The sequence below is a fragment of the Nasonia vitripennis genome, assembly GCF_009193385.2.
Source record: "Nasonia vitripennis strain AsymCx chromosome 3 unlocalized genomic scaffold, Nvit_psr_1.1 chr3_random0006, whole genome shotgun sequence".
NCBI lineage: Eukaryota > Metazoa > Arthropoda > Insecta > Hymenoptera > Pteromalidae > Nasonia > Nasonia vitripennis.
In genome coordinates, this window is record NW_022279625.1 from 1,526,108 (window position 1) to 1,552,741 (window position 26,634).

General features: G+C 39.4%; 1 protein-coding gene across 1 annotated transcript in view; it reads right to left on the reverse strand.

Moving 5' to 3' along the window:
- Positions 1 to 26,634, reverse strand: part of LOC100115531 (glutamate receptor ionotropic, kainate 2) — a 661,409-nt gene that overhangs the window by 464,503 nt on the left and 170,272 nt on the right. The window contains exon 4 of the mRNA XM_031925963.2: positions 22,059 to 22,240. Coding sequence (XP_031781823.1) covers positions 22,059 to 22,240 — 182 coding nt within the window. The remainder of the gene's footprint in view (positions 1 to 22,058; positions 22,241 to 26,634) is intronic.

Here is a 26,634-nt window from a genome sequence, read left to right on the forward strand (position 1 = left end):
GATTGTCTACCTGTTGTGGCATCATGGATCTGCAAAAGCCAGTAGCACAATCTGCTTACCATACAATTAGAAATCAATTAAGTGAAGTGTGTCAAAAAATAGCTGAGGACTCTATGAAGGCTGCAGTGCAAGAGGAAATGGAAGCTACAGGAAACAATCAATTAGATGTTTCTGGCGATGACTCCTGGAGGAAGAAGGGCTTTTCATCTTTACAAGGCCTCACCAGCATCATTGGAAATAAAACAACAAAGGTTTTGGATGTCGCCATCAAGAAAAGCTTCTGCAAAGCATGTGATAACTGGTCAGGCAAAGAAGACACGATTCCATATCAAGAATGGTACGAAGAACATGAACCAAATTGTAATGCTAACCATCAAGGCAGTGCAGGAAAAATGGAAGTGGATGGAATCGTCCAGATGTTTCAACGTTCAGAAGAAGAGTACGGTGTAATGTACAAAAATTATATTGGTGATGGTGACTCGAAAGTGTACAAAGAAGTGACAGAAGCGCAACCCTATGGCAGCAGGTTGACCGTTGCAAAAAAGAGTGTATCGGTCATGTGCAGAAGAGGATGGGTACACGTCTCAGGAATTTGAAGAAATCACTAGGACGACAGACACAGAATTGGAGTAAGAGGACGACTGACTGCCCAAGTGATCGACAGACTGTCTTCATACTACGGCAAAGCAATCAGGGATCACCCTGATTCCGTGGAAGACATGTCCAATGCAATCTGGGCAACCTTATATCACCAGCTGTCAACAGACACAAAGCCTCAACACCACTTGTGTCCGAAAGGAGCCAGCAGCTGGTGTAAATGGCAGAAAGCCAAAGTGCACAAGACTTTGAAGAATTTTAAGCACAAAAGCAACATTCCATCTGCTATTATGGAGAAGATTAAACCTATTTATGAAGAATTAACGGAACCAAACCTTCTGGAAAGATGTGTTGGAGGTTTCACACAGAATTCTAATGAAAGTTTCAACAATTCTGTATGGAAGCTGGTTCCAAAAACATCATTTAGTGGCTTGTCAGTGCTCAATATTGGAGTGTACACAGCTGTTACGTGCTTCAATGATGGTCGTCGGGCTTTCTAAAGATTATGCAGCAGTTTGAAGTCATGCCAGGAAAAGCTGCTTGTGAATGGGTAGAAAGCAGCAATGACAGCAGATTATTCCACGCGAAGAGGAAAAAACTGGCAAGCACCAAGGAGGCACGCGTTACCAGGAGAAAAGCTCGAGAGGAACTACAGGATGATGCATATGGAGCAGGTGAAAATTAAATTTTGTAAGTACTTACATCTAATATTATTAATATTTTCATTTAATACTTTCAAGTATTTCTTTTTAAAAGTTATTTTTATCACTTTTCAGCAAATCTTGGACTATGTGGGTTACCACAGCTGCCTCATAAACATGACAGTTGAGGTTATGATGATAAGAGCTTTGAAGAAATTTTACTAATAAAAACATGCTTTTAAATGAAATGTACTAATTTAAACTTTTTGTGTTCTAGATACATCTACACCCCAACATGAGTTTTTATGTATCCAGATGCGACAGTCTGGTACACAATATTATATTTTGATGAATATCAATGATTGGAGCAATAAAAAAATGATAGAGATAAGTATTATGGTGATTATGTATAAGTATTGTAAGTCAAAACTTCAATGCTGATTTTCTCCTAATTGTGTTTTTCTCAATTTCAGGTGCTGCACCGTAAGATTCCAAAGGAACGGATGGACCAAATGAGCTCAAATTTGGTGATATTGTTTAAAAGTACATTGGTTATGGTATGAATGAGGGGATTTGGTTTAAATTCCATAGAACAAAAATTACATGATAATTATGTTAAAATTAATTAAAAATTGAATAAAAAATTAGCAATATGCTTATAAAACTTTATCTATGGAATTGAAACCAAATCTCCTCATTCATACCATAACTAATGTACTTTTAAACAATATCCTGGAGTTTGAGCTCATTTGGGCAATTCGTTCCTTTGGAATCTTACGGTTAGTGAATTATGGACACCCTACTATACGTAGGTATTATAGAGGTATATAGAAGGTCTAAAACAGTCAAAATAAAGGTAATTATATGTAAGAAGAGCAAAAAAATTTGGTTTATTTATATAAGAAATTATACACTTTTAATGGAAAATTTTTATTGTAATTTCAAAGGTGTTGTGCCCCCTTAGGCCCAAAAATTGTAAGGCTAACTGACTAAAACTGAAAATAACTAATAATACCTGTTAATAACTGTTATCTTTGTCTCTATTCCGGCATTTTTCAGCTGAAAATTTCTGTTTTGTTCAGTTATCTACTGTTAGTCTAAACGCTTCAGATAAAATCTGTTATGTGCAGAATTTTTTTCCATTAAGGATCAATATAAGTTTCAAAAATTCAGTAACTTTCTATAAAATCATATATTATATCCTTTTATAAAGATTATTTAATTTAATTATCATTCTATACAATACTAAATTATTAAATAAGTCAATATTTTGTTATGTTATGTTAAGTCTTTTTAATGATTTCGGTTTTTCGTGAACGACGAACAACAACGTAAGGATTCTAAGTCCTGTTGACTGTAAAATAATCTGAGTCTCGATTGTAGCAAAATACTTTATGTTGTGGTGGGCTCTTTTATGCCTTCGTAGCAGAGGTGATCTCCAATTTTTCGTCTCTTCGGCGGGGTGGGTGTTTGGCCAATTAGAAGGCCTAGATGCAGCTTCTTGCCTTATTTGAAGTTTTTAATGTATGCGACGTTGCAGGGAGGGCCAATCAGAAAATCAAAGTAAAAATCCTCTCCTCTAGTACATCCCTAGAGTCCCATTGTGCTCTTCTCCTGTCAAACTTGCCTCTGATTTACTTTTCTTATTTGCAGGCTTATAGAAGCTCCTCTATTATTTATGTCATTTGCTGATAGCACTGCGCGCTCTGTGGGTTTTCTCTTCATTGAACGTGCATCCCTTTCTGGTATGCGCGGTCCATGATGTACAGTAGGCTTCTTATTTTTTCTCTCTACTTGTGCTTGCTGTGTTCCCGCCATAGAGTAGTGATATGTGCGTGCATATAGGTGTACTTGGTTTGATCTCTTGCCGTACAGTCGTAATGTGTGCGTGCATATATGTGTGCCTCGCGTGGTCTTGTGCCTCTGCTGTAGAATCGAAATGTGTGCGTGCATATCGGTGTACTTTGCTTGGTCTCCTGTCGTATATCCGTATATAACGTATATCCTATAATGGCAGATTATTCTGTACTTAAATAAGTTTCGAATAATTCTTTAAAATTTTCACTTGTTTTTATTAGTTCTGGTCGATGTTCAACGCGCAGATTTCTTACTCGATAAAAGAATGCTTGAGTGCTTTCCCCTTTAGCATGTTTACTGCACAAAACATCTATTCGCTTCCTTATAACTTCTTCGTATGACATGATTTCTTTTAAATTGTTCCGCGAGCGGCTTGTTCTTTTTCGAAATTAATTGATCTTCCTTTAACGTCGTCATAAATTGGGTTCGTATCCTTATTTGTATTTTTCTTATTAGAATAACGTTCATAAGGCTTCGGCTTCTCTGGTTTCCTTTCTCCAAAGTGTAGTAGGAATTGTGCCACTGAATTTCACAGCGATCCTAAAAGATGAATAGACCAGCCATATACACTATATATCGCATACCGGTGAAATATCGTATCAATTAGCATTTTGATCAACTTAGCTACTGTACAAGTTCCCAGGTATGACGGAAACTCTGTCATATTTCCTCTGATTCCTGCTTTAATACTTTCAAAACACAGAATTACTACAAGTATACCGGATAACAGCCCGATTATTATTATTATAGTTAAGATGATAATGAACGCTTTATTCTTAAATTCTTCCTTAAATTCTCTTAAAAAATTGAGATAAGTGACTCTTGAGTTTAGTTCCCAAAAAAAGTGAGCGATGGTCCAATCAGTCCCCATGATTTCGTTAATTTTGTTTGTTTTTAATTCGGCTTTGATGTCTGCAATTGAAACGTTTTCTCCAATCTCCAAATTTACTTGAGGGAATATTTGTGTTTGCATGTGATTTTGGGTGCGAATGTCAGAAGATAATTCCGCGTTAGCCTTGCATCCTTGTTTTCTTCTTAAAATTCCGGTCACATTGATCTTCAATTGTTCTTGGCGTTATTTGCAATAAACTTGTAACTCCATCGGTTCATAGAGGGAATATATCCATCCTTGATTTTTCTCCATGTTAGCCCAGATAGGTAAATTCATATCTATATACTGGATGTCGCATTTACTATAGTCGATGTCATAAGGATGATATAACTTGACTATTGGCATCATTATTTCGCTTGGACTTTTATTTTTATTTAATTGAAAGTATCCTGTTCAATTATACATTCCTCTCTTAAAAATTGTATAATATCGTTGTTCGTTGCTGCAAGTAAGCTCTCTACTTTTCCCTTCAATCTTGCTTTTCGAAATTGGATCTTCCTCTAGGAGAAAGCAAAACTCATGTTAGTGCTCTTTACATGAAGAAAATGATTACTTGAAGATTTTTGTCATTTCATTTTCACAAACACACCCAGCTAAAAATATGCGATTGAAATTGATGGACAAAAGATGAATCGATTCCGAGTCTATATCGTAATCCTACGTTTTACATTTGAAAGCGATTATATTCAGGCTGCTGCGTGTGTAATATTGATGTCATTAAAATCGATTTAAAACGATAAAATAATATTCATTAAACCGGATTAGAAACATAAGTACCCTAGTGGAAAAAAATGTAATGAATTGTAATAAATTGTAATAAAACGTAAAAAAATGTAAGAAAATGAGAGAAACTGTACCTTTAGGTTGGATTTCGGACCTTTTTTCTCCTACGTTTTTGTACACTTTCTTACATTTTCAGATTTGTTAACTTTTTTTTTAATTTTATTACATTTTATTACATATGTTATTTTACCGCCTAATATAGTCAATATATTTTTTTAATTTTTAATTTTATAATAAAATGTAACAATGCATAATAAATTGTAAGAAAAAGTAAAAGGATGTAAGCAGAAGTAAGAATATAAAAAAGTCGCCATTTTCGTATATAATATTACGCTTACAGACAATTTTTTACATTTTGTTATACTTTTTTACGTATTGTTACATTTGTCATTTCAGAGAAGAGACCCCCATGAAATCCTGGATCAATGGATTTGTAATAAATTGTAATAAAACGTAACAAAATGTAATAAAATGTAGCAAACTGTAATAAAACGTAAAAAAGGGACGAAATCCAACAAAAACGTACAAAATGGTAGGATTTATTACATTTTCTTATATTTTATTACACCTTATTACATTGTTTATTTCCTTTAGGGTATTTGAATATTCACTTAATCAATTCAATGCTTATTTAAATCGGAACCAATGTATCTGTGTTCACTAGAAAAACGGTTTGAATGATTTTTTATATCTAGAATAACATTTGATATTATTCAATCGTACTGTATGCAACTGTGCAATCGTTTTTACTGATGTGTATCTCGTGGTGTTAATCGATTTGAATTGACATACATTTTTTTTTTTTGTCATGTGTCGTCAATCGATTTCAATAAAGTTTTAATTTAAATCAAATGAAGTAAATAAATCTATACGCTTGCCAGTATGAAGATTTGAAGCGACACCAAGCGGTTATATTAAAAAACATAGGGTCAATTAAAATCGACTAGTTTCGCAATGAATTTAAACGATTCTAATTGAAAAATAAAAGTTTTTTTTTTATAAGGAATATTACAAAACTTAGATCATAAAGGTCACTTAAACTCAAAATTATTTGTAAAATTAAACTGATTTAATATCGACTTATAAGTTGATTCATATTTATTGAAACAATCCCAATTGAACTGCATTAAAATAATCATCGCATAAAAGTCGATAAAAATATCTTCATTTTGATATTTAGATTGCGATTGAGATGAATTCACATCGATAATTTAAAGCGTCGATTAAATTAATCTAGTATTCTAAGCAGGGATTCTTTTTTTGATTATTTAAATCGCTTGAAGTATAATTGAATCCAAACGTAAAAAAGTATCGAAATCCATTAAATATTATATAAACGAATTATAACCTTATAAATCAATTTAAATATATTGATAAAATCACGAACGTATCATATTAGAAAAATGACTATAATTTTTATTATTCGAATCAATTAAAGTACTAGTAAAACTAATCCTTAATAAACAAAGATTAGGGTCGATTCAATATTATACTTATAATATTGAATCGACTTACTTATAATGATATTACCATTCAAAAAGATTCAAGTTTGTTGAGAAAATTAAAAATAAATATTAAAAGTATAATTACACAGCCACACAACCAAAATTAATTGTTTTGATCTGGGGTTGAGACACTTATATCCTATAGTATTTTGGCCTGCTGAATCCAAATCTGCGGTCAGTTTGACTTCGCTAAAGTCTCCAAGATTTTCTGGAAATTGCGAAGAGCAGGGTGAACGCTTTCACCAAGACATAAAGTTGATGGAAACTCGATATCAGGGTAGGTGGGATGAAAATGTGATGGCAGACTTTTGTTGGATGCTTAAGAGAGATACGCAAAGAAAAGATAAAAAACGTAAAAGGAAACCTTTGCATAGATCATTTGAAGAAAAGAGAACTCGTTACAGCACCAAAAAAGAAAACAAGTAAAAGACGCTTACATAAACTCTAAAGTTAAATTACTCTATTTTAAAGTTAAATTACTCTAAAGTAATTTCTTTTTTATTTTTTTGCAGTAGTATAATATATTCATGTTTTTGTCACATATCTATCACGAAATAATTGTCGTTTTGGAATGATTTACTAGTTCCCGTGAATTTATAAAAAATTGCTCATTTTATTGTTTTAATATAGTGTAGATAGATGTGCTGAATTTTTCCAAAATTTCTCATTTTATTGTTTTAATATAGTTTAGATGTAGATGTAGATATTATATGTATACATATATTCATATTATAATATAACTATATAATTCAAACTGATTTGGAACCTCAATTAATTACTACTTGTCAGCTAATAGAAGCGATCTTTTTTGTGATTGTTTATGTAAACATATTTTTTTTAAATATGCAAGCATTGTATAAGAGCCTATTGTTTTTTTTTAGAAGCATCACATATAGTTCCTACAACTGTATCAGTAGAAACGGTACCAGACGCGTTGCCAAGTATTGCAGAACGTTTGACTTATAGAAACCTATTATTTTATAAATATAAATGTTTTCGATAAGCTTGTACTATTTCCTCTAGAAGCAGCAGAATTCTCGGCAGAATTAGTTTCTCCAACTACGGCAGCAGAGGCTGTATTAGAGACGATGCCAGGTATTGCAGAAGGTTGGACTTCTTACATAAACGTATTATTTTTAAAATATAAACACATCAGATAAGCTTGTACTGTTCCTTCTAAAAGACGCAAAATCAGTTTCTCCAGCTGTGGCAATCGAACCTGTACCAGAGAAATTGCCTACTATACCAGAAGATTTGACATATTCGTCGCAGAATACAAACCTATTTTTATCAATGTTTGTATCTGCAGAATCTATGGAAGGAATGGTACCTATAATTTTTCAATACCTATGTGATACAAATCGCGCAAAATACCTGAATCGAGAAACATATTTTACAGAGAAAATTCGACAAACGGCGGGCGTTTTCCCAAATATTTGCTGAAATAGAGCTCGTGATATAGGCGGGAACGCTGCGCGAGCCACTAGCAAGGCACAGTACCTAAAAGAACTCTTGTAATCGCGAGATCTTTGCACCAGCGATGCGTGCAGACAATAACCTAGCGTTTTTCTGAAATTGCCAATTCAAGGATAAGACTATTAACGTGAATTATAAACTATATTGAAAATCAAATAAACACAAACTGATGTACAATTTAAACAATGTCCCTGGCTCTGCCGTCCCTTCTGCAATGTTTGAAGGGTCCTCCCTCTGCTTCAATGCAAGCTCTTGCGCGACGCAAAATGTCTTGTGTGGCTTGTTGCACCACATCGTTCAGGACATTTCCGCCTGGACTAATTCTAATTCACTCCCACAATTCATCTGCATGGTCTGGAGCGCCATTATTGTAGACCTCTTCTTTAGAATGTCCCCAAAAGGAATAGTCGAGAGGATTAAAATCCGGCGACCGAGCTGGCCATGCCGGTGGCCCTCCTCGTCTAATCCATCTATCAGGATACACGTTGTCAAGATGTTCCCGTACGTCCAGTAAAAAATGCGCTGGAGACCTGTCGTGCATAAAAATTATATCCTCTTGCTCTTCAGGGATCAAAATTTAATTAAGCAGGAGGGGAAGAGTTTTTCGCAGAAACTCCAGGTAGTTTGCTCCATTAAGCGCTGCTGGTAGCTCCTATGGTCCGACTATCCGATTTCCTATCATTTCAGTCCACATATTGATAGAGAATCTATACTGGAAGTTATCTGTGAATGTTCATAATAAATTTGTTCAAAAATATGATGATGGTTCAATATAAACAATAAAAATTTATGAATTTTCATATCGTAAATTCTTTTACCTTCTCTAGCCAAGAAAGGATTCTTATGCGCCCAATAGTGCTGGTTTTGGGAATTTACCATGCCTGTGCACACATATGTTGCCTCGTAGGTCCACAAAATTCGATTAAAGATGTCAGGATCCTTTTTATGCGCTTCAACAATCATATTACTAAATATAAGACGATCTTCTCGGTCACCTTCCATTGTAAAGAAATACGTAATAAAATTACGTAATTTTTTTTACTCGTCTAACATTTGAGACTGATTCGCGACATTGAAAAACCGCTTTCGCGAAAGACTTCATAAGTTATGAGTCGATTCATACTTGATTTGAAAAATGACCAGAATAACAATTAAAATATCTTATAAATTTTTATTTCGAGCATTTGTAGTTAGTACAAAATTGAAAGCTATGTGGATTATAATACAACGTATGTACTTTTGTATATTATGTAACGTGGCAGTTCGACTGCACGTTACAAGTGGAAAATTTGCGCCGCGCAATAGAGAGGCGACGACAACCTCGCAACGTGGCAGGTCGAGCCGCGAGTAGGCGCACAGAAGGGGGAGTAGTTCGCGTGGGGAGCGCGCGCAGCGCTGGCCCCGCGGCCACGTGTTGCCGCGTCGCGAGAGCTCGGTCTCTTTCGCTCCGCAACGCTGCTACCGATAGGACGCCTGCGCTGTAACTGTAAAAGTAAGTAACAGTGTACTTAGCGTGCGAATAAACTAGTGCGGCTGTGCCTCGGATGAATGCGTCGCGACACGGTTAGTGCGACGCAATGCAATTTGACGGTCGTGGCAAGGGCGGCGAGTCGAGTGCCGTGAGGTCTCGTCGCCTGTTGCGAATTTTGTAAGCTCTCGTTTTTCCTCGCTATCCTTTCACGCTACCGTTACACTCCGCTCAAGTTACCGTTTGTCTTTTCCATGCTCTCGCTCTCGCACAATTCCCCGCTATCGTTACCCATGTATTGTGCATGTTTCCTCGCTATCGCCCACCCCTCGTATTGTACCTCCCCGCTATCGTTTCCTCACCCCCGCTATCCCTATCAGCTACCGATTACTGCGTGTTACCGAGCTACCGTTAGTAAGTAAGTTAGCGATTAAGTTAAATTAGCTATTAGTAGAGTTTCCGTTAAGTAGCTGTCAGAATGCACGAGTGTGCGCGGAGAGGACGGGCAAGTGTTGTGTGTCATCGCGCGGTTGTGTCGAGGTCGTCACCTCGTGAGGTGGTTTTCGGGGAGCTATTATAGAGTACGGGTTTTTCACGACGCGGTATATGGACAAATAAGCGTCTGATGGGCCGGGGAAATCGCATAACTCGCGAGAATACGCCGCGACGGACGCGCTGGTCGTCGGGGCCGGTAGACGATCAGAGAGGCGAGGCGGGTATTCGCCCGCACCGACAAGTCGGCGGACGGCGCGCTGACGAGCGTGGCGGTGGCGTCGATTGCTCGGTGGGCGCGGGTGATCTCCCCGGAAGGTGGTTAGAATTATTAAAATCGTAGCGGAGCCGCGTGTAGAAGTGCGCTCTTAATCACGATGACCTCGATCGGCGGCGTGACGTGCTGCATAGTAGTTTAGTTAGCTCAGCGTAGTGCCTCTGGACTGTAGAGGCCGCAGGTTTTCGGCAGGTTGCCGTGGTTGTTAAGAGGGAAAATAAATACGACATATCATATCCGCAGTAATCCTTAATGAGTTTTATGACCCACGACCCTGTTCGATACTCCACCCCTTCCTTAGAGCTAGCCGAGCTTATCTCCCACGCCGTCGGGTCCCAAAACACGGTGGCGCTCACACGGAAAGGGGATCGCGGGATCCCTGGCATCTCGATGCCTGGCGCCCTGGGCCGAGGCGGCCCGCCACCGTGTATGCATTTGAGCGTGACGGCGCGCGAACATAGATTTAAGAACGCTGGGCTGCGCTAGCAGACCCCAGTGTTTCAACTGGCGCCCAACTTGCTCGTAAAATAATTCTCATGCGGGCTGCTGCGGGCTGATATGGTCGTAAATGGCATGATTTCGAATGTACGAATTGGAGTAATTAGTAGAATTGTGAATTCCGAGTGTGTATGTTAAAAATTACCGAATTAAAAAAATCATTTAATTTAAAAATAACGTAAAATAAAATGTGAATTTAAATTAGATAGTAATAGTTAGATAAGTAAGAAGTAGAATTAAGTTATGCGTTTAAATATAAATATATATAATTTATAAGAATTTACAAGCATACTATACCGACTCGACACACCTGTAAACAGACGGATCGAGCGGACGAATCGACACGTCCAATAACAAGGGCAAATCGCCGCGCAGCTACCGTATACCGAGAACAGACGGACCGAGCGGGCGAACCGACATATACAATAACAAGGGCAAATCGCCGCGCAGCTATCGTATACCGAGCATTGTTGACACTAGCGGCACGATTAATATAGTTAGTCTAAGTTTATTGTAATGTTTGAAGTTTAATGTAATTTGACTTACTATATTAATATTCAAAAATACGTATTATTATAATCCACATATGTTCTTATAGTATAGCATTATTAGATATCTCTGCTATGATAATTAATAAAATTCAGAAGATATTTTGATTGTTATTCTGTTCATTTTTCAAATCAAGTTTGAATCGACTCATAACCTATGCAGTCTTTTGCGTATGCGAGCGGCGAGATTCGTTATCGTGTACGGAAATATCATTTCCAATAGTTATAATGGTTTTCGTGTACGCAAAAGTACGCTGCGTACGCAAAAAAAGTATTTTTCAAAAAGCTCCACAAAATTTTTCGCGTGCTCTAATTATATATTACATGAATTTGCTGGTATTTAAAGGCGTGCTGTCCATCCTCTTTCATAACCCTTTGACAGGTTGAGTAGGAGGTACTAACGTATTGGGCGACCCGTCGCAAGCTCGTGGTAGGATCCTCGGCAAAACATTCCAGAATAGCCTCGTCATTATCAGCCCTTGCACCTACGGCGCCCTTCTTCGGGATTCCTTATTTGAACATTACCCGTCTCGGCCACATGTTCATATAGGCGAGTAAACGTGCCTGCGTCAGGGTGTCGGCGGTTGGGGTAACGTAGCCGATATTCTTTGGCTGCTCTGCGGCCCACTTGATCACAAGCACCATACACAATAAACATATCGGCGTACTCTTGATTCGTTGTAATGCCCTGCAAACGATCCATCGAGTACTCCCTACTCTTGGCTATCGCTACGAAGTCAGCAGCGGACTCGAAGATTACGTAACAGCCCAACAAACAGCAGCATGCTCAGATTATATGTGTGCCTGTGTTTCCCCTCTTCTTCCTTACAAGCAGCAGCAGCAGTATGAGAGCGATGACGCAGCTGCGAAACGCGCGCATTCTAGTATGTTGGTGTGAGTATGAAATGTAAATTGCACCGGACCGAGAAGAGTCGTGACTGTTTTATCGTGTAGCCGGCATAACGCGCGGGTTTTTCAGCCATGATTTCGTGATGCGTGCGACATACTGAATGCTCTGATAAAAGTGGGAGGTCGCGAGTAAAAAAAGCTTTTCAACTGCATGTTTCGACCATTTCAATGCATTTCAACAAAAACTTCGAAAATACATATTTTAGTATTTTACTTATACTTTTAAATGCTGGTATTAGAATTAAAATCTGACCATTTGTAGAACATCTCTCAGTAGCTCATCTTTAGAGTCTCGCCGAAGACCGAGTTTCTCATGCAGTTTTCCAGTGTAATAAGGCCAGAAAAGCGCGAAAAGACAGCTACAGCTGTTCCGAAATCGAAGCTCGCGTAAACTATACTGCCCATAGATCCGCGGAAACAGCCGCAAAAAGCTCCGCGGAAAGTACGGCAAAGAGTTCCGTATAATGTCCCGCTGATAGGCCCGTGGAAAGAGTTTCTCGTGCAGTTTGCTAGTGTAACGAAGGACAGCTCTCGCTGTTTTCAAAATTTACGCTCTAAAAAAACCCTTATCTTTAGAGCCTCGACGCAGATCGTTCTCCTCATGCTGTTTGCTAATGTGATAAGGCCAGAAAAGACAGCTATAACTGCTCTAAAAAGACAGCTCTCGACGTTTTTTGAATTTTTGCTGCAAATAAGCGAAAGAAATATGCAGCAGATGATCCGAAATTGAGGCTTTCGCCGTTTTCTCATTGACTTTACCTAGAAATTAACTGTCTAGAAAATTTATTAAAATTAGTTCTGTCAGTTGAACGAAAATCATTCGCACATGCAGATCGTCAGACTTTGCGAAAGAATTGCGCTTTTCGATCTCTTCGGCTCCCTCTGTTACTTCGTTCGCCGCCGACCTTCTTAGCAACGACACGGTGCTGCGGCCGCCGCGCTCACTTTCCCTCACGCGCTTTTCTGCTGGGCGCTGTGGTGGGCGGATTTATTTTCCTTTCCTGACTGGGAAAGCAAAAAGTGGAGTAAAATTTTTTGGACTAATTTCCCTAAACTCAGTTTTTTACGCTGATCACGGTGGTATATAAATCTTGTATTATTTTAGAATCACCCATTATTCTCTTATTTTCTCTCTCACTCCCAGTCTCCTTATCATTCTCTATATTTTTTTCTCTTTATTTTGTCGAATGCTGCTCTCATATCTGCGTAGCAAGCGTAAATATTTCCTTCTTTTTTCTAAGTTTTTGCTCCAGTTTTTGCTTCTTCCTTTTTTAACTCCTATATCGGTGTAGCTCAGTCTGTCCTCTCTCTCCAGCCTCTTCCCAATTCTTTCCCTTATAAACTCTGCGTATATTTTGTATCCTGCGTCTATGAGTATTATTCCTTTGTAGTTTGTATGTACTTGCAATCTCCCTCATTGCCTTTTTTGTACATCAGGGTTATTGTTCCTTTTTTTACATTTTTTTAGCAGCCCTTCTCCATCTCAAATCCTCCTTACTATTTCTGTTAGCTCTTCTATCAACTTGTCTTCTTGATATTTTCACGCCTCGTTTTGAATTCCATCTCGCCCTCGTGCCTTTTTCTCTATTAACTTTCTTATTATTGCCTTTATTTCCTCTATCTTTATCTAATCTTTCGTTCTTTCTATTTCGCTCTCCGGCTCCTTCTCTCAGCTCTGTTGTTCTTCTTTCTCTCCTGAACCCTCGAAGAACTCTAGCCACTTTTCATTTTCTATCTTTTTATCTATCTGCTCTCTTTTTCCCAAAACTTTTTCCCTGTTCTATCTTCTCTTACTTTTTTAACTCTTTTCTAAGTCCCTCCTCTTTCTTCCTCCTGATTAAATTTTGTGAAATGCTCACTTTTAGCACCAAAAATCACTTTATGAAAAACACAAACAAATAGAAACAAACAAACAAAATTTAAATAAAAAGACAAATTAATATTGAAAAGAGAAATGCCCTTCTCCATAGGAACCGAGAGAGATTAGGCGCCTCGATTCCGAGAAGCGATAAAACACTCGGCATCGAAAACCAGAAAAAATTATCCGAACTTAAGGCGATGATACAAGAAATATAATTAAATTTAGAAAAAACAATAAAATTCTATTAATGTAAATTGAATATTGAGACACTTACGAATAGAACCGAATTCGCGAACATAAAATTCACGATGTAAAATTTTCAAGCGCAGGGCATTTGTTACGATCCGCATCCGAATATGACTCGAATCCGAATCCGTCAAGAACAAAAAAGGACGCTCTCTAAAAGGACTTTATTTAACTAGACACCACGACGAAGCAGCGATAAAAATGACGTTCGCACACCAGTATACGACAAGCACACCAAGAATAAAAGAAAGCAACGAGAAGGAGAAATCGAGAAGATAAGATAAGAAAATTCACTCACACATTCGCAAGAGGCACAACGCACGCACTACATCCACACGCCTTACGAATATATGTAATATTACTAAAATATAATATTACAACACAAGTGCACGTGTTCCAAAGCAGAGAACTCGTTAAAATACGTAGCTTACACCATGGCGAACGTACGGACCGAGCGCAGAGCAGGTCGTAAAAGTTGCGATAACTCAGATAATAGAGCACGGCAACACATCGGAAGGCGAGAGAAGACCAGCCGCATTACTAGAAGAGGAGAAAGTCTTATCGACTAATAATACAATTCTGATTGGTCCACACTACTCCAAAATTCAAACACCGAGAGGAGAACATCGACGTCTAAGCATATAATTGGCCAAGTACTCATCCCTCCGGGAAATCGGAAGAAGACGGTTACAAAGAAGCGGAGTATATATAAACTCTGTAGCGCAAGCCGTGGCGGCATTCAATCGTTATAATTTCTTGAACCAAGCGAAAGCTCTGCCCGTTTCCAGGTCGGTTCTTGTTGACTAATTATGCGGAATTAAAATCATTAACTGCAAATAGAAAATTACGTGCAGTGTTATAAAGGCAGTTCGCTTGCTATAAATTTTTCTATTATTTGTATCGCCGCCTTGTGTTTCTGTTTCTGTGTACTCTTCACGAAATTCTAACATTCGTGCGTGCGCAAGTGTGAGTTGTATTGTGAACGAATCAGATATTGACTAAATTAAAGAACTTTCAATCTAAGATTTGTGTAAGAGTAAATCATTTGACGACTTCCTACACCTTGCTGCACTGACCTAATCGCGCTTCCCAAATCATAACTGAGAGGACGAGCAGGAAGCGGAGCGGCTTTGATCCTGATTCATACGAAGGTAAGTGTCAATTAATATTACTATAAGTCGATAACACTGTTACAATGCCGCTACCCTAAGCGGGTCTTGGGCGTTGTCGTCCAGATCGGACGGGTGGGTGCCTATCACTACTACACAGCGCGTCCTTAGGTTGCGGATAGAGGAACAGCCCCTGAGAAAGAGGTTAGCTGCGAATAAATTGAATAAGCAGCCGCGGACAGCCGATAGGAACAGGCGTGGGTGTGATGAGCCCACACTGTCGAACGCATTCATCTAGAAACACTACGCAAGCACCACAACAACAGAAACACTTCACATTATCTTTTATCTCTCAATCTATCTCTTTCATCACACATTACAAAAATGGGCAAAAATCCTGCTGCCGAGGAGGATGCGGGAGCGATGACAACTGCCCCGAAAGGGGATGTGTAGAATGATTCGTCACCTGGTCTTACGCGGTAACGATGCCAGCAAACAGCGCGCTGCCTTGCAGGGGGGCGTTAGGATGCGAGAATGAAACCGTAGTGTGTCTGACGACGAGTTGACACTGTCCTCGTCAAAGTCGGAAAGCTCTCATACTTAGTTATAGAGAGGTATGGGGGTTATCACCTCTAGAACGATGGACTCGCCTGCGATCGGAACAGGATCCGAAGCGCGCGGGTTTAACATAACATCATGGCTCAAAAAAATCAAATCCGAACCAAAAGGGACCGGAACTTGGAATGTTCACAGTCTATACAGAGCAGGTGCGTTTAAAGAACTCGTAAAGGAAGCTGATAGGTACAATCTAGATTTGGTAGCAATACAGGAATCGCGGTGGCCAGATGGCGGAGTACTAGCATCGGCTAACTTTACGTACCGGTATGGGGACGGGAGTGGGGGATCTCTAGGCACCGGATTTCTCGTAAGCAAAAGCATCATACATTCGGTTAAAAGTTTCAAATCCGTCAATGATAGGCTCTCGTACCATTATCGAAGGTGAATGGTATAGATATGTATTTATTAATGTACACTGTCCTACGGAGGACAAAGAAGAAGAAGCTAAGGATCTCTATTACGAAACTTTAGAGCAGGTAATCGACCAGTTCGTCTTACGACACAAGAATAGTATTAGCCGATTTCAATGCTAAAATAGGTAGGGAGGAAATGTTTAGACCTACTATAGGGAAGGAAAGCCTGCACGAAGCCAGCAATGATAACGGTATTAAGGTCATAAATTTCGCGGCGGCAAAAGATCTTATAATCAAAACTACGTGTTTTAAGCACAAGAACATACACAAGGCAACGTGGACATCGCCGGACGGGGCCACACAGAACCAAATTGAACATTTCCTCATTGAAAAAAGACGTCATACTAATGTTCTTGACGTAAGGGCTTACAGAGGGGCTTCCTAGTAGTAGCCAAATTAAGAGCTAGACTAGTAGCGAATCAAAATAGTAAGCGAGCAAACAAGGTAGAAAGCTTCGATATTGAGAAACTACGAGATAGAACAGAGCGAATTAGGTACCAGATAGAAATTAATAACAGGTTTCAGGCACTTGAAGAAGCAAACACATCGCCGGAGGGGAATGACGAACCGAATAGCTTATGGGGGGACATCGAAAAAATGGTAAAAGAGGCAGCGAACAAAGTACTGGGTAAAAAGAAAAAGCCAAAGAGCAAACCATGGTTTGACGAAGAGTGCGAACTCTGGTTTGAAAGGCGCAAAAAGGCTAAATTAGATAGCTTACAAAATAGAAGCGATAGGACCGTAGAAGAGTATTCTAACGTAAGGAAACACACGAGCGCGATCTACAGAAATAAGAAGCGGGAGTATCAAAAGAATCTTATTAGGAAAATAGAAACTAACAGTAAGGAAAATAACCCCCGCGAAATGTACAAAGGGATTAACGCCATCAGAAAGGGTTTTAGGAGTAGAGCGCAATTGATGAAGGACGAAAACGGGGACCTCGTAACAAATGACAACGAATTACTGTCGCTGTGGAAAAATTATTTCGATAAATTATTAAACGTGCACGAAAATAGCGAAGAATTAGGGGACGAAATTCACACTGCTGAACCCCACGTGGAGGAACCGAGCTACCAAGAAGTAGAGGCCGCGATTAAAAAACTGAAAAACAACAAAGCCGCGGGAAATGACTCTATACCAGCTGAGTTACTCAAATATGGGGGCGTCGAGCTCACTTTCAAAATCTATAAACTAGTATGTGCCATCTGGAAAAATGAAACAATACCCGAAAATTGGAAGGAATCTATCATTATACCGATTTTTTAAAAGGGGGATAAGACAGACTGCAATGACTATAGGGGTATCTCACTTTTAGCAACGTGCTATGAAGTTCTGTCAAACGTAATACAAGCTAGACTCACTCCATTCGCGGAAGATATAGTAGGAGATTATCAGTGCGGATTTCGGCGCAACAGATCGACGAGCGATCAAATATTTACCATAAGACAGTTGTTAGAGAAAAAGTGGGAATTTTGCGAAACCATACACCAACTATTTATAGATTTTAAAAAAGCGTACGACTCTATTAAGCGAAGAAAAATGTATCAAATCCTAGTACTTCTCGGTGTACCGAAAAAACTCGTGAGATTAATTCAAATATGTCTGAACGGAAGCACGGGAAATGTCCGAGTAGGCGGTAATGTATCAGAACCCTTCATGATACGCGATGGTTTAAAACAAGGGGATGGGCTCTCTACGGTGCTGTTCAACTTAACGTTAGAGTATACCGTTAGAAAAATGCAGGTTAGCCAGCTGGGCGCAACGCTTAATGGAACAACGCAGATACTAGGCTACGCAGATGATTTGGATATACTGGGGGATTGTAGGGAAACGGTAGCAAGAAACGCGGAAATCCTCATAAAAGCGGTGGAGTATACAGGGTTAGAAGTGAGTGAATCAAAAACAAAGTACATGATTGTGGATAAGCTAGGCATCTGCAGAGGGGAGGAAGATCTCAGAGTTGGGAATTTTACTTTTGAAAAGGTTAGCGAATTCAGGTATCTGGGTACGACCATAAATGATAGAAACGAGATTAATGTCGAAATAAATAAGAGACTCCATTCGGGTAATGCTTGCTTCTTCGCCGTGAGTAATTTACTTAAGTCGAGGCTGTTGTTTAAAAACGTTAAAATAAGAATATACAGGACAATAATACTGCCGGTGGTTCTGTACGGGTGCGAAACGTGGGCTCTCACTAAGCAGGCGGACAACCGTTTTAGGGTATTTGAAAATAAAGTCTTGTGAAAAATATACGGGCCGAAGAAAGATGAGGAAACCGGGGAATGGAGGAGACTACACAATGATGAGTTACACAATCTGTACGCGTCACCAAATATTAACAGAATAATAATATCGCGCAGATTGGGATGGGCAGGGCACGTAGCGAGAATGGGAGACCTCTAGGTAGACCTAGACGTAGATGGGATGACAACGTAAAAGCGGATCTAGTAGAAATAGGACGGGTGGGTGTCGATCGGAGAGGTGCATCTTGGGTGGGGTTGACACAAGATAGGGCAGCGTGGAAGGCTTGCGTAGATGAGGCGATGAATTTTCGAGTTCCAAATGCCACGTAAAAAAAAAAAAAAATAAGTCGATAACATCTCTCTCTCTCTCTCTCTCTCTCTCTCTCTCTCTCACTCTCTTTCTCTGATATTCACTTCTATTTTCGAGTTATTAACATCCAGTTAGTTCCCCTTTTTTAAAAGTCGAGGATGTGACGGCAAAGGGTTATGTCCTAACATATTATTAGTCAGCGAATCGGTTTTGTCATTTCAAGAGAGTACTCGGACAATTGTCTCAGGCCGTTCCTTAGGATCGCGGGAATAACTAAGCACCGTCGGATAATATTACTGTCCGATGAAGACCGCCGAGTCTAGAACATAACAATTTCTTACTTCTCTCTTCACTTAAAGATATCCTTCTTTACTCCTTCTTCCTCCCTTCAGATTTCTTTTCACCCTCTTTAACTCAGCTTTTCTCCTTCTGCTATCTTCGTCCCACCACTTCCCCTCTTTTATTTCCTTTGGCGTCTGTTATCTATATTGCATTTCTTATTTTAACCTTTAGTTTCCTCCACGACTTGGCTTCTCCCCCCCCCCCCCCCCCGGTCTATCCATTTCCTGCACTCCTCTATCGCCTTCTCTGACCAAGAAATCCTGCGTATTTCCTCTATCTTCTTCTCTTGCTTCATTCTTTTCGCATCTAGTTCTATCGCTATCGCCTCATGACCTGACTCGGATCTGTCGATTATTTTTATTTTATTTACTTTCTTTCTGCCTTCTTCGTTTGCTATTTCGTAATTTATGACTGAGCATCCCATTCCCCCTATGTATGTAAATTCTCCCTCCTCATCTCCTTCTGTGTTGTCATTTAGAATCCTTCGTCCCATATTCTTGATTCTGCCCAATAATTCTTGTCCTTCCTAATTTATAACATCATCCTTTGAGACTCTACTCTCCTCGTTTTCCTCCTCATCTATAAGCCCACCCCCTCTGTTGCTGTCCCCGTGTTTGAGTCTTCGCACCATAGTATTTTTTCCCGCTGCTTTTTTACTCATTTTTCTACCTCTTCGTAGTTCATTTCTCTTTCTTCCCTCATATAGGATTAGCCTATTTACCATTTTTCTTCTTCCACGACTATTTTGCCTCCTTTGAATTCGCTCGACCTCTCTCTCATTCATTCTATCTTGTCACTCTTATTCCCTATCCTTATTGCCATTATCATTTCACCTTTCATCCTCCCCTTATTTTTACCATTTTTAGCTTCTCTTACCTTTACTTTATATGCTTATAGTCTCTCCTTTATGCTGTTCTTCTCTCCTCCTTCTGTCCAGGTCTCTTGTGGGCAGATGACATCGAAGCCTTTCATGAATCTCCATTCTTTTGGTCCTTTTAGTCCTGCTCAGAACTTTAATGTTTTACCTTTGTCCCATCCTTTGTCTTCTTCCTTCTCTTTTCCTTATTTTCTCTCTTTTTCCGATTCTCTCCAAAAAACTTTTCTTCCTTCTCGTTCCTTACGAACTCCTTTTGTTCCGTCGTCAGTCTGTTTCTCCTTTTACTGATTTTCCTTATTTTCTCCATTGTCTTGCCATTTCGTTTAGTCTCTCTCTAGTCCTTCTTTTTTATTTTCGTTATATCATAATCTATAAACACTTCTATTCCCTTCAGTCTCTTCTTTGCTTCCATGAGCTTTTCCTTCTCTTATCTGTTTCTGCATTCTGCTCCTATTTTGCTTTCACTCTCTCCTCTAATCATCCATGTCCTTTCCACTTCTATCTTCACTCCTAGTTGTTCTTCTATTCATGTTTCCAGTCTCTTCCCGTCCCATCTTTGTTTCTTTTTTTCCTCTATTTCCGGGCTTCTCCCTTTTCTTTTTCTTCCTTCCTATTTTTCTCACAAAACTTTCCGACAGTGCCAGTTGTTTCTGAGCTCTCCCTATTCCTCTGATACCTCTTCTCCCTCTTTCCCCTCTCGGCGTGCTGTCTCTTCTGTTCCTTGTCTTGTCTCCTATTTATAGTTATTCTTTATTCCTATTATCTCTTTAATCTAATTACTTTTGAGTTGATTCATGTTACGCGGCCGTGCCACTCGTTCCTCTCTCTGTCCTTCTCTTTTGTGGCCTAACCTCTTTATGCCGCTTTTTCTTTCTCAATCTTCCCCTCTTTTGTCATTTTTCTTATTTTTTCTGCTTTATTTTCTGGTTATTTCTCCTATTTTTCCTCCACCTCACTCCTTTCTATCTCCTTTCTACTGAAAATTTTGTTCAATCAAATATACTTCACACTAACACGTCTAACCACTCTAAACCGCGGCAAACGACCTAAAAAAAAAGAAAATATATTTAAAATACTCTTATATTTAATCAATAGTTAACACTAAACCATTATATTAAAATAATAAATGTTATTTTTATCATTATAACGTATTCATTTTACTCTGCCATGCTACCACGTACCGCACCAAACATAGCTTAAAAAATGTTAAATTAAAAAGCATATAAATATAGTTATATTAGCCATGTTACCAATTTATAAATTCAAAATAATCTCATTATTATATTCCACTAAAATTAAAAACTTTAATGTTATTACCTTAAATTTATATGTTGGGTTACAATTAAATTCATAGTATAAACTAATAAATAGACGGATCAGAAATAGGAACTTTGAAAAACGCGCCATAATATGGCAACAGATCCCGTCTTAAAAATGTTAGAAAACTGAATTGAAACGATCACAACGTCTGATATCTGTTTTATGACTTTAACAACCATTCAAAGCAGTTTAATTGATATGACATCGATATCTATATTACATCGTGTTTTTCTAAGTTTATTCGTCCGAATATCAGACCTCGATGTACGGAACATCTAAAAAACTATGACCGTTATCATGACGGACATTTCGCAATTTCTCATTCATCGTCTATAGTGATGTAATTGTGTCTTGGCGTCAAACTTAGTCCTTTATCTCCGTTGTTTTGTCCATTGTAAATAAAATCTCATCCCTTCGATATTATGATTAATACACCACATCGCATCAAAATAAATATATTTTTTTAATAACTACATATTATTACTTAATAATAATACATTCTTTGAATTTAATTCAAATTTAATCAAGTATTATGCTTTAATTTTATAATGTAATAACTGTAATTACTGATTTTAAAATATATTTAAGTTATGGTATATTATTTTATTATTGTTTTTGTTTTATATTCATATTATCATAAATTTGTGGATTATATATATATATATATATATATATATATATATATATATATGTATATTTAAAACTTGAATCAATGTTTAAATATAAAGAGCAAGCGGTAGCGAGCGAGTTACCAGCTAGTCATAGTAGTAACGTACCTCAGAAAGAACTGCAGCATTTGGATAAAGATTTATTGATTTTCCACGAATTTGATATGGATCCCATTGAACTGTTATGAATGGAATTTCCATAGAGTCGCACATACTCTGGAGATGAAAGATATTTAATCGATCTAAATGTGCAAAAATGGCTGTTGTTCCTTTCTCTAATAAAGTACAGACTATAAAAATATAATAAATTATTATTTTATAGGTTTTGTGACTTGAATAGATTAAGGGTTAACAGAGAAAGAAAGAGAGAAAAAGGGGGTATTTATTAACGTCTTGGTCAATATGACCGCATGATGGGAAAAAAAATACAAAGCAAAATATAGTGGTATATATTTACAGAGTGTACGCAGAGCTCGTGAATTCGTAGCTTATATATCACAGCGCAAGAATAGAAAGAATCATAATAAAACTTCCTAATAATGCATAGCGAGAGAAGATGCATAAATATAAACAATGCATCAATATAGCGGATATATTGATAGTATGTCTTAAACAAATATATATTTAGCTAAAGCTAATATAGTAAAATTAGATAAATGTATCTTGTGCAAATTATAATAATCAATATTGCATAGTACGCAAAAGAAAGCAGAGATACATACGTAGTTAGGATGAGAGACAATTAGCGCTCTAGCAAGCTGTTTACGCAGTGATACGATTGTACATATACAAAAATTACAGCCCGTAGAGTGCGCATGGGACTCGATTTGTCACATATCCCTTGTAAGGATTCCAAGAAAGTTTGAGATCAATGAGAATAACTGTGTCAAAGAGAGAGATATAGATATAGATAGATATAGATATTTATTTCAACCCTAGGACTCTGGGACCCATAGGGTGTACAGATTTTTATAATAGTAAAGATTACATTGCATAAATAACAGAAGATTGATGAGGTACATAATTAAAGTGATTACATCGTAGGCTCTATGGCCTTGCGCTAAAACTAAATTTGTAACAAGTAGAAGTTAACTGGGGGCTTTGTGGCCCTTTAATGATTAAACCTAGTGTCTAGTAATAATAAATACATAAATACATAATTTGATAGATGCTGTGGATAAATAGATATCGTAAGGCAACGCACGTATCGCTTGTAAGCAGCCTACGGAGAGCACCCCAAAGCCCGGTGTTTTGCTGGGCTGTTTTGATTTTGCTCGCGTAATAGCTGTTTTTGGCAGCTTGTAGATCCCGTAATACCACGGCTCTACGTGTACGGTACTCGGCTATGAGTTCAGAGGAATCTCTATCGCAGGCTCTATGATATAACTGATCGCGATCTTTAATAGCTGCACGGAACGCTGGAGTTATCCATGGTTTTTGACGGCGGTTGTTGTTATTAGGCGGAGCGGTGCGAACCTGTCGAGGGAGGCCGACAATGTTGTGTTGAAATATGAAACCATATTGTTAAGCTCGGAATTGTCAGCAAGTGAGCTTAGGCCCCTTTTAACGTCGTCTAAGAAACTAACATTGCCAACGAGCCTCGATAGGTTTTGATTAAGAATTTTATACTCATAAGTGCGATGACGTGCGAACGACATCGTGAGGTCGGTACGGTCATGCCCGTAGGTAAATGGCGCGTCAGACTTTACATAGTTTATTACCACATTTAGGGAGTGCATAATATAGAGATCTAGCCATGTGTGAGATTGCACTCGATCTCTGTTGACGACGTGATGAGTTACCGGTGATGGAACGAGTTAAAGCGCGTGTAACTTAATAAGATCGCTGAGATATTTAGATTCAAATGAGGTGGTAGAGAGCATGTCACATGTGAAATACCCAGTGACCACGACGCTATTGTACCGAGGAAGAAATACTGATAATTTATTGAAAAATGCGTACGGATGGACTACTTTAGGTAGTCTATAGACCACCGCAAACAATAGTTGTTTGCGGTCACTAGACATCTAAATTATGACATCCTCCAGACTCGTACCATCGCGGATCTCAGACGTCACGAGAATATAGGAGCAAAGCGGTTTATGAACGTAAGCGGCAACCCCACCACCACAACACCCCTTACGGTCATGCCAAATAAGATTATATCCGTCAACGGCCACCGACGCATCTCCATCATCAAAAGAGAGCTTTGATTCTGTAATAGCAACGATGTGTTTAAAGTGCAAGTGTAAATAAGCCTCAACCTCGACGAAGTGCGTCAGCAGCCCGTTGACATTGGCATGCATGATGTCCATCTCCGTGAGAGGCGTCCGGTGAGTGGAGTTTCCCGACGTTTGATGCTGAGAATCGCCTTGAGGTCATGGTGACCGGCGCGAGATTATCTAAATCAGAGCTACAGTAGATTGTTATTAAAGGAGAGTTAGCGTCCTTGCACACGTGCACCATGACTCTGCTATAGCCTAGCTCCCTTGATTTCGCACGAGCTAGGATTAACAACTGAAATAATTTTTTCGGGTAGACCGTGCGGAGATAAATAATGGAATTCGACGGATGTCCGAACACCATGTTAGCTGTGAAACTTTTGAAACCGTGTCTCATAGAGATAACGAAGTCGCGCGAGTAAACAGACTTAAACTTAATTACTATTCTTTTAAAGTGGTTGCGACTGTCAAAGGACCTCCGCTGACGTGAACAAACAGCTGGATGGGCTGGGCTGCTAGATGCATGTCGTTGGAGGAGATCGCCGACGATTATGCAGGGTCGAGTGGCAGCGTAGATGGGTGCAGCGCTCATGGATGAGGAAATGTCACGCTGGTCAAAACATCGGCCTCCAAGTGTGGAAGCTGAAGTGCTCGCAGGACGAGCGATGGAATCTTTCTTGGCTCGGCTTTGAGGTCGTTGGGTATCCCTGAGACAATCAGCTCAGAGGTTGCCGGCGTAGATGGTTGTTGTGAAGCGGTCGACGTGGAGCTAGAACTGGAGCGTGCTGCATTATCCTCCAGGGCACGGATCCGGGCGTCGTGGTTGTTGATGGACTGCTTGCAGGTGTTGCAACATGTCGTTAGAATAACGGCACGCGATTACAACACAGAATTTCGAGCCGTTGATTCTCGGATGTATTTGTGATAAATGCATTGGAGAATCAACAACATTGTATTATATTTTCTGTTATCCGGTGCACCTGGGCTCCTAACCTCACCTGTAAGCGCCGGAGCCAGAGGTGGCTCCCCGGTGCTGATAGGAAGAGCATCACTCGCGGCAATAGCGCCAATGCGGCTCAGCAGAAACCCTGGGTCGCTGCTATATCGGCAGACCGGTCGTGCCTATTGCTGATGACGGCAACAGGAGGCTTTGCGTCGTCCTCGGGAATACGAGAGGATCTGCGCGCGATAGCCATGAGGCCGCAACTGACCGTTGCGTACAGTAGGCGTAAAGTTTCGTCGACACTCGTGAGCGTTGTTGGAAAATATGGCGCGTCGCCACCAGCAGTTTCCGTACTATTCGTTATCGTCGCGAATGACCGCGTTGGGTTGCGTCAGGATAAGACAATAGCGCCAATTCGTAATTGTCGCTGCAGGACGCCATTAATATTTATTATGACTCGCGTTCTTTCGCACAGGAGAAATAATATATAGAGGGCGTACCAATGCGTCTTTTCCGGGACGCGCAGAGTCTTGCGCCGCGATGAAGTTCTCGTTCAATTCGTCGTCAATCCTGGATCCGACCAAGAGCAGTCGAAGTAGTAGTCGCTCGTAGTAGAGTCGTCGAGTTGTACGTATAGAGTTGTCAAGTCGGGAGTTGGTAACATCGCGAGTGTTCGCCTAAATCGCGATCGAACGAAGTTGTCGCGAAATCGCGTTTTCTCGCAGTTTCGTTGTTGTACGAACCGCGCGAAATACGCCAACGCGTATTGTCCATTTCGGCTAGATGACGCGATCGCGGAGTCTGGACGGAGAGAGGTAAGGCAAATAGAGCAAATGAACAGAGACAACGTATCAGAGAAAACTCTGGAATAGCGCCGACGTCGGGCCATTGTGACCGAGGATTCCTTGCTCCTATTATTGCGCCACAATGGGCCTCCAAGTCCCAGTTGTTCTCGCGATTTTCAGGAAACCAAGGGATTGAGACCACGGTCCACGGTTAAAATCATGGACGTCGCGTTTGCCAGGATTTCCCCTAAATGCAAGTTGTCGATTGCCATCTTGGTCAAGCCGCGTCGGTTAGAAGGACGCCACCGCCATTTTGGACCACTGAAGTGTGAATATCGCGGAGAAGGACTGAATAAAGTGTTGAGTCGGTTGTTTTGTAGAATATTGAGAAGTCGCGTGATTATTAAAAGTCGTTAATCAAATTTAGAAGTCGCGTTTTGCAGCACAGAAAGATGCGCGTATTATTGAAGGTAAATCGTGTCCTTGCGACTAATTGTGCCGTAAATTATGAAGTAACACCGACCGCCGTTTTGGCGATAACACGAAAGCATAAAGCAATCATCAACCGTAACAAATCTCTGACCGTGGGAAACATTGTAACTATATCGAATACACCCGGGGGTTAAAGAATATATTATGACATTTTTGTACAGCATAAACAATATTGAGTAACGATTATTTCAACCATTAGCCACGCCAGGCATACCTGTTCCTAGACCTACACGTTGTCCCCT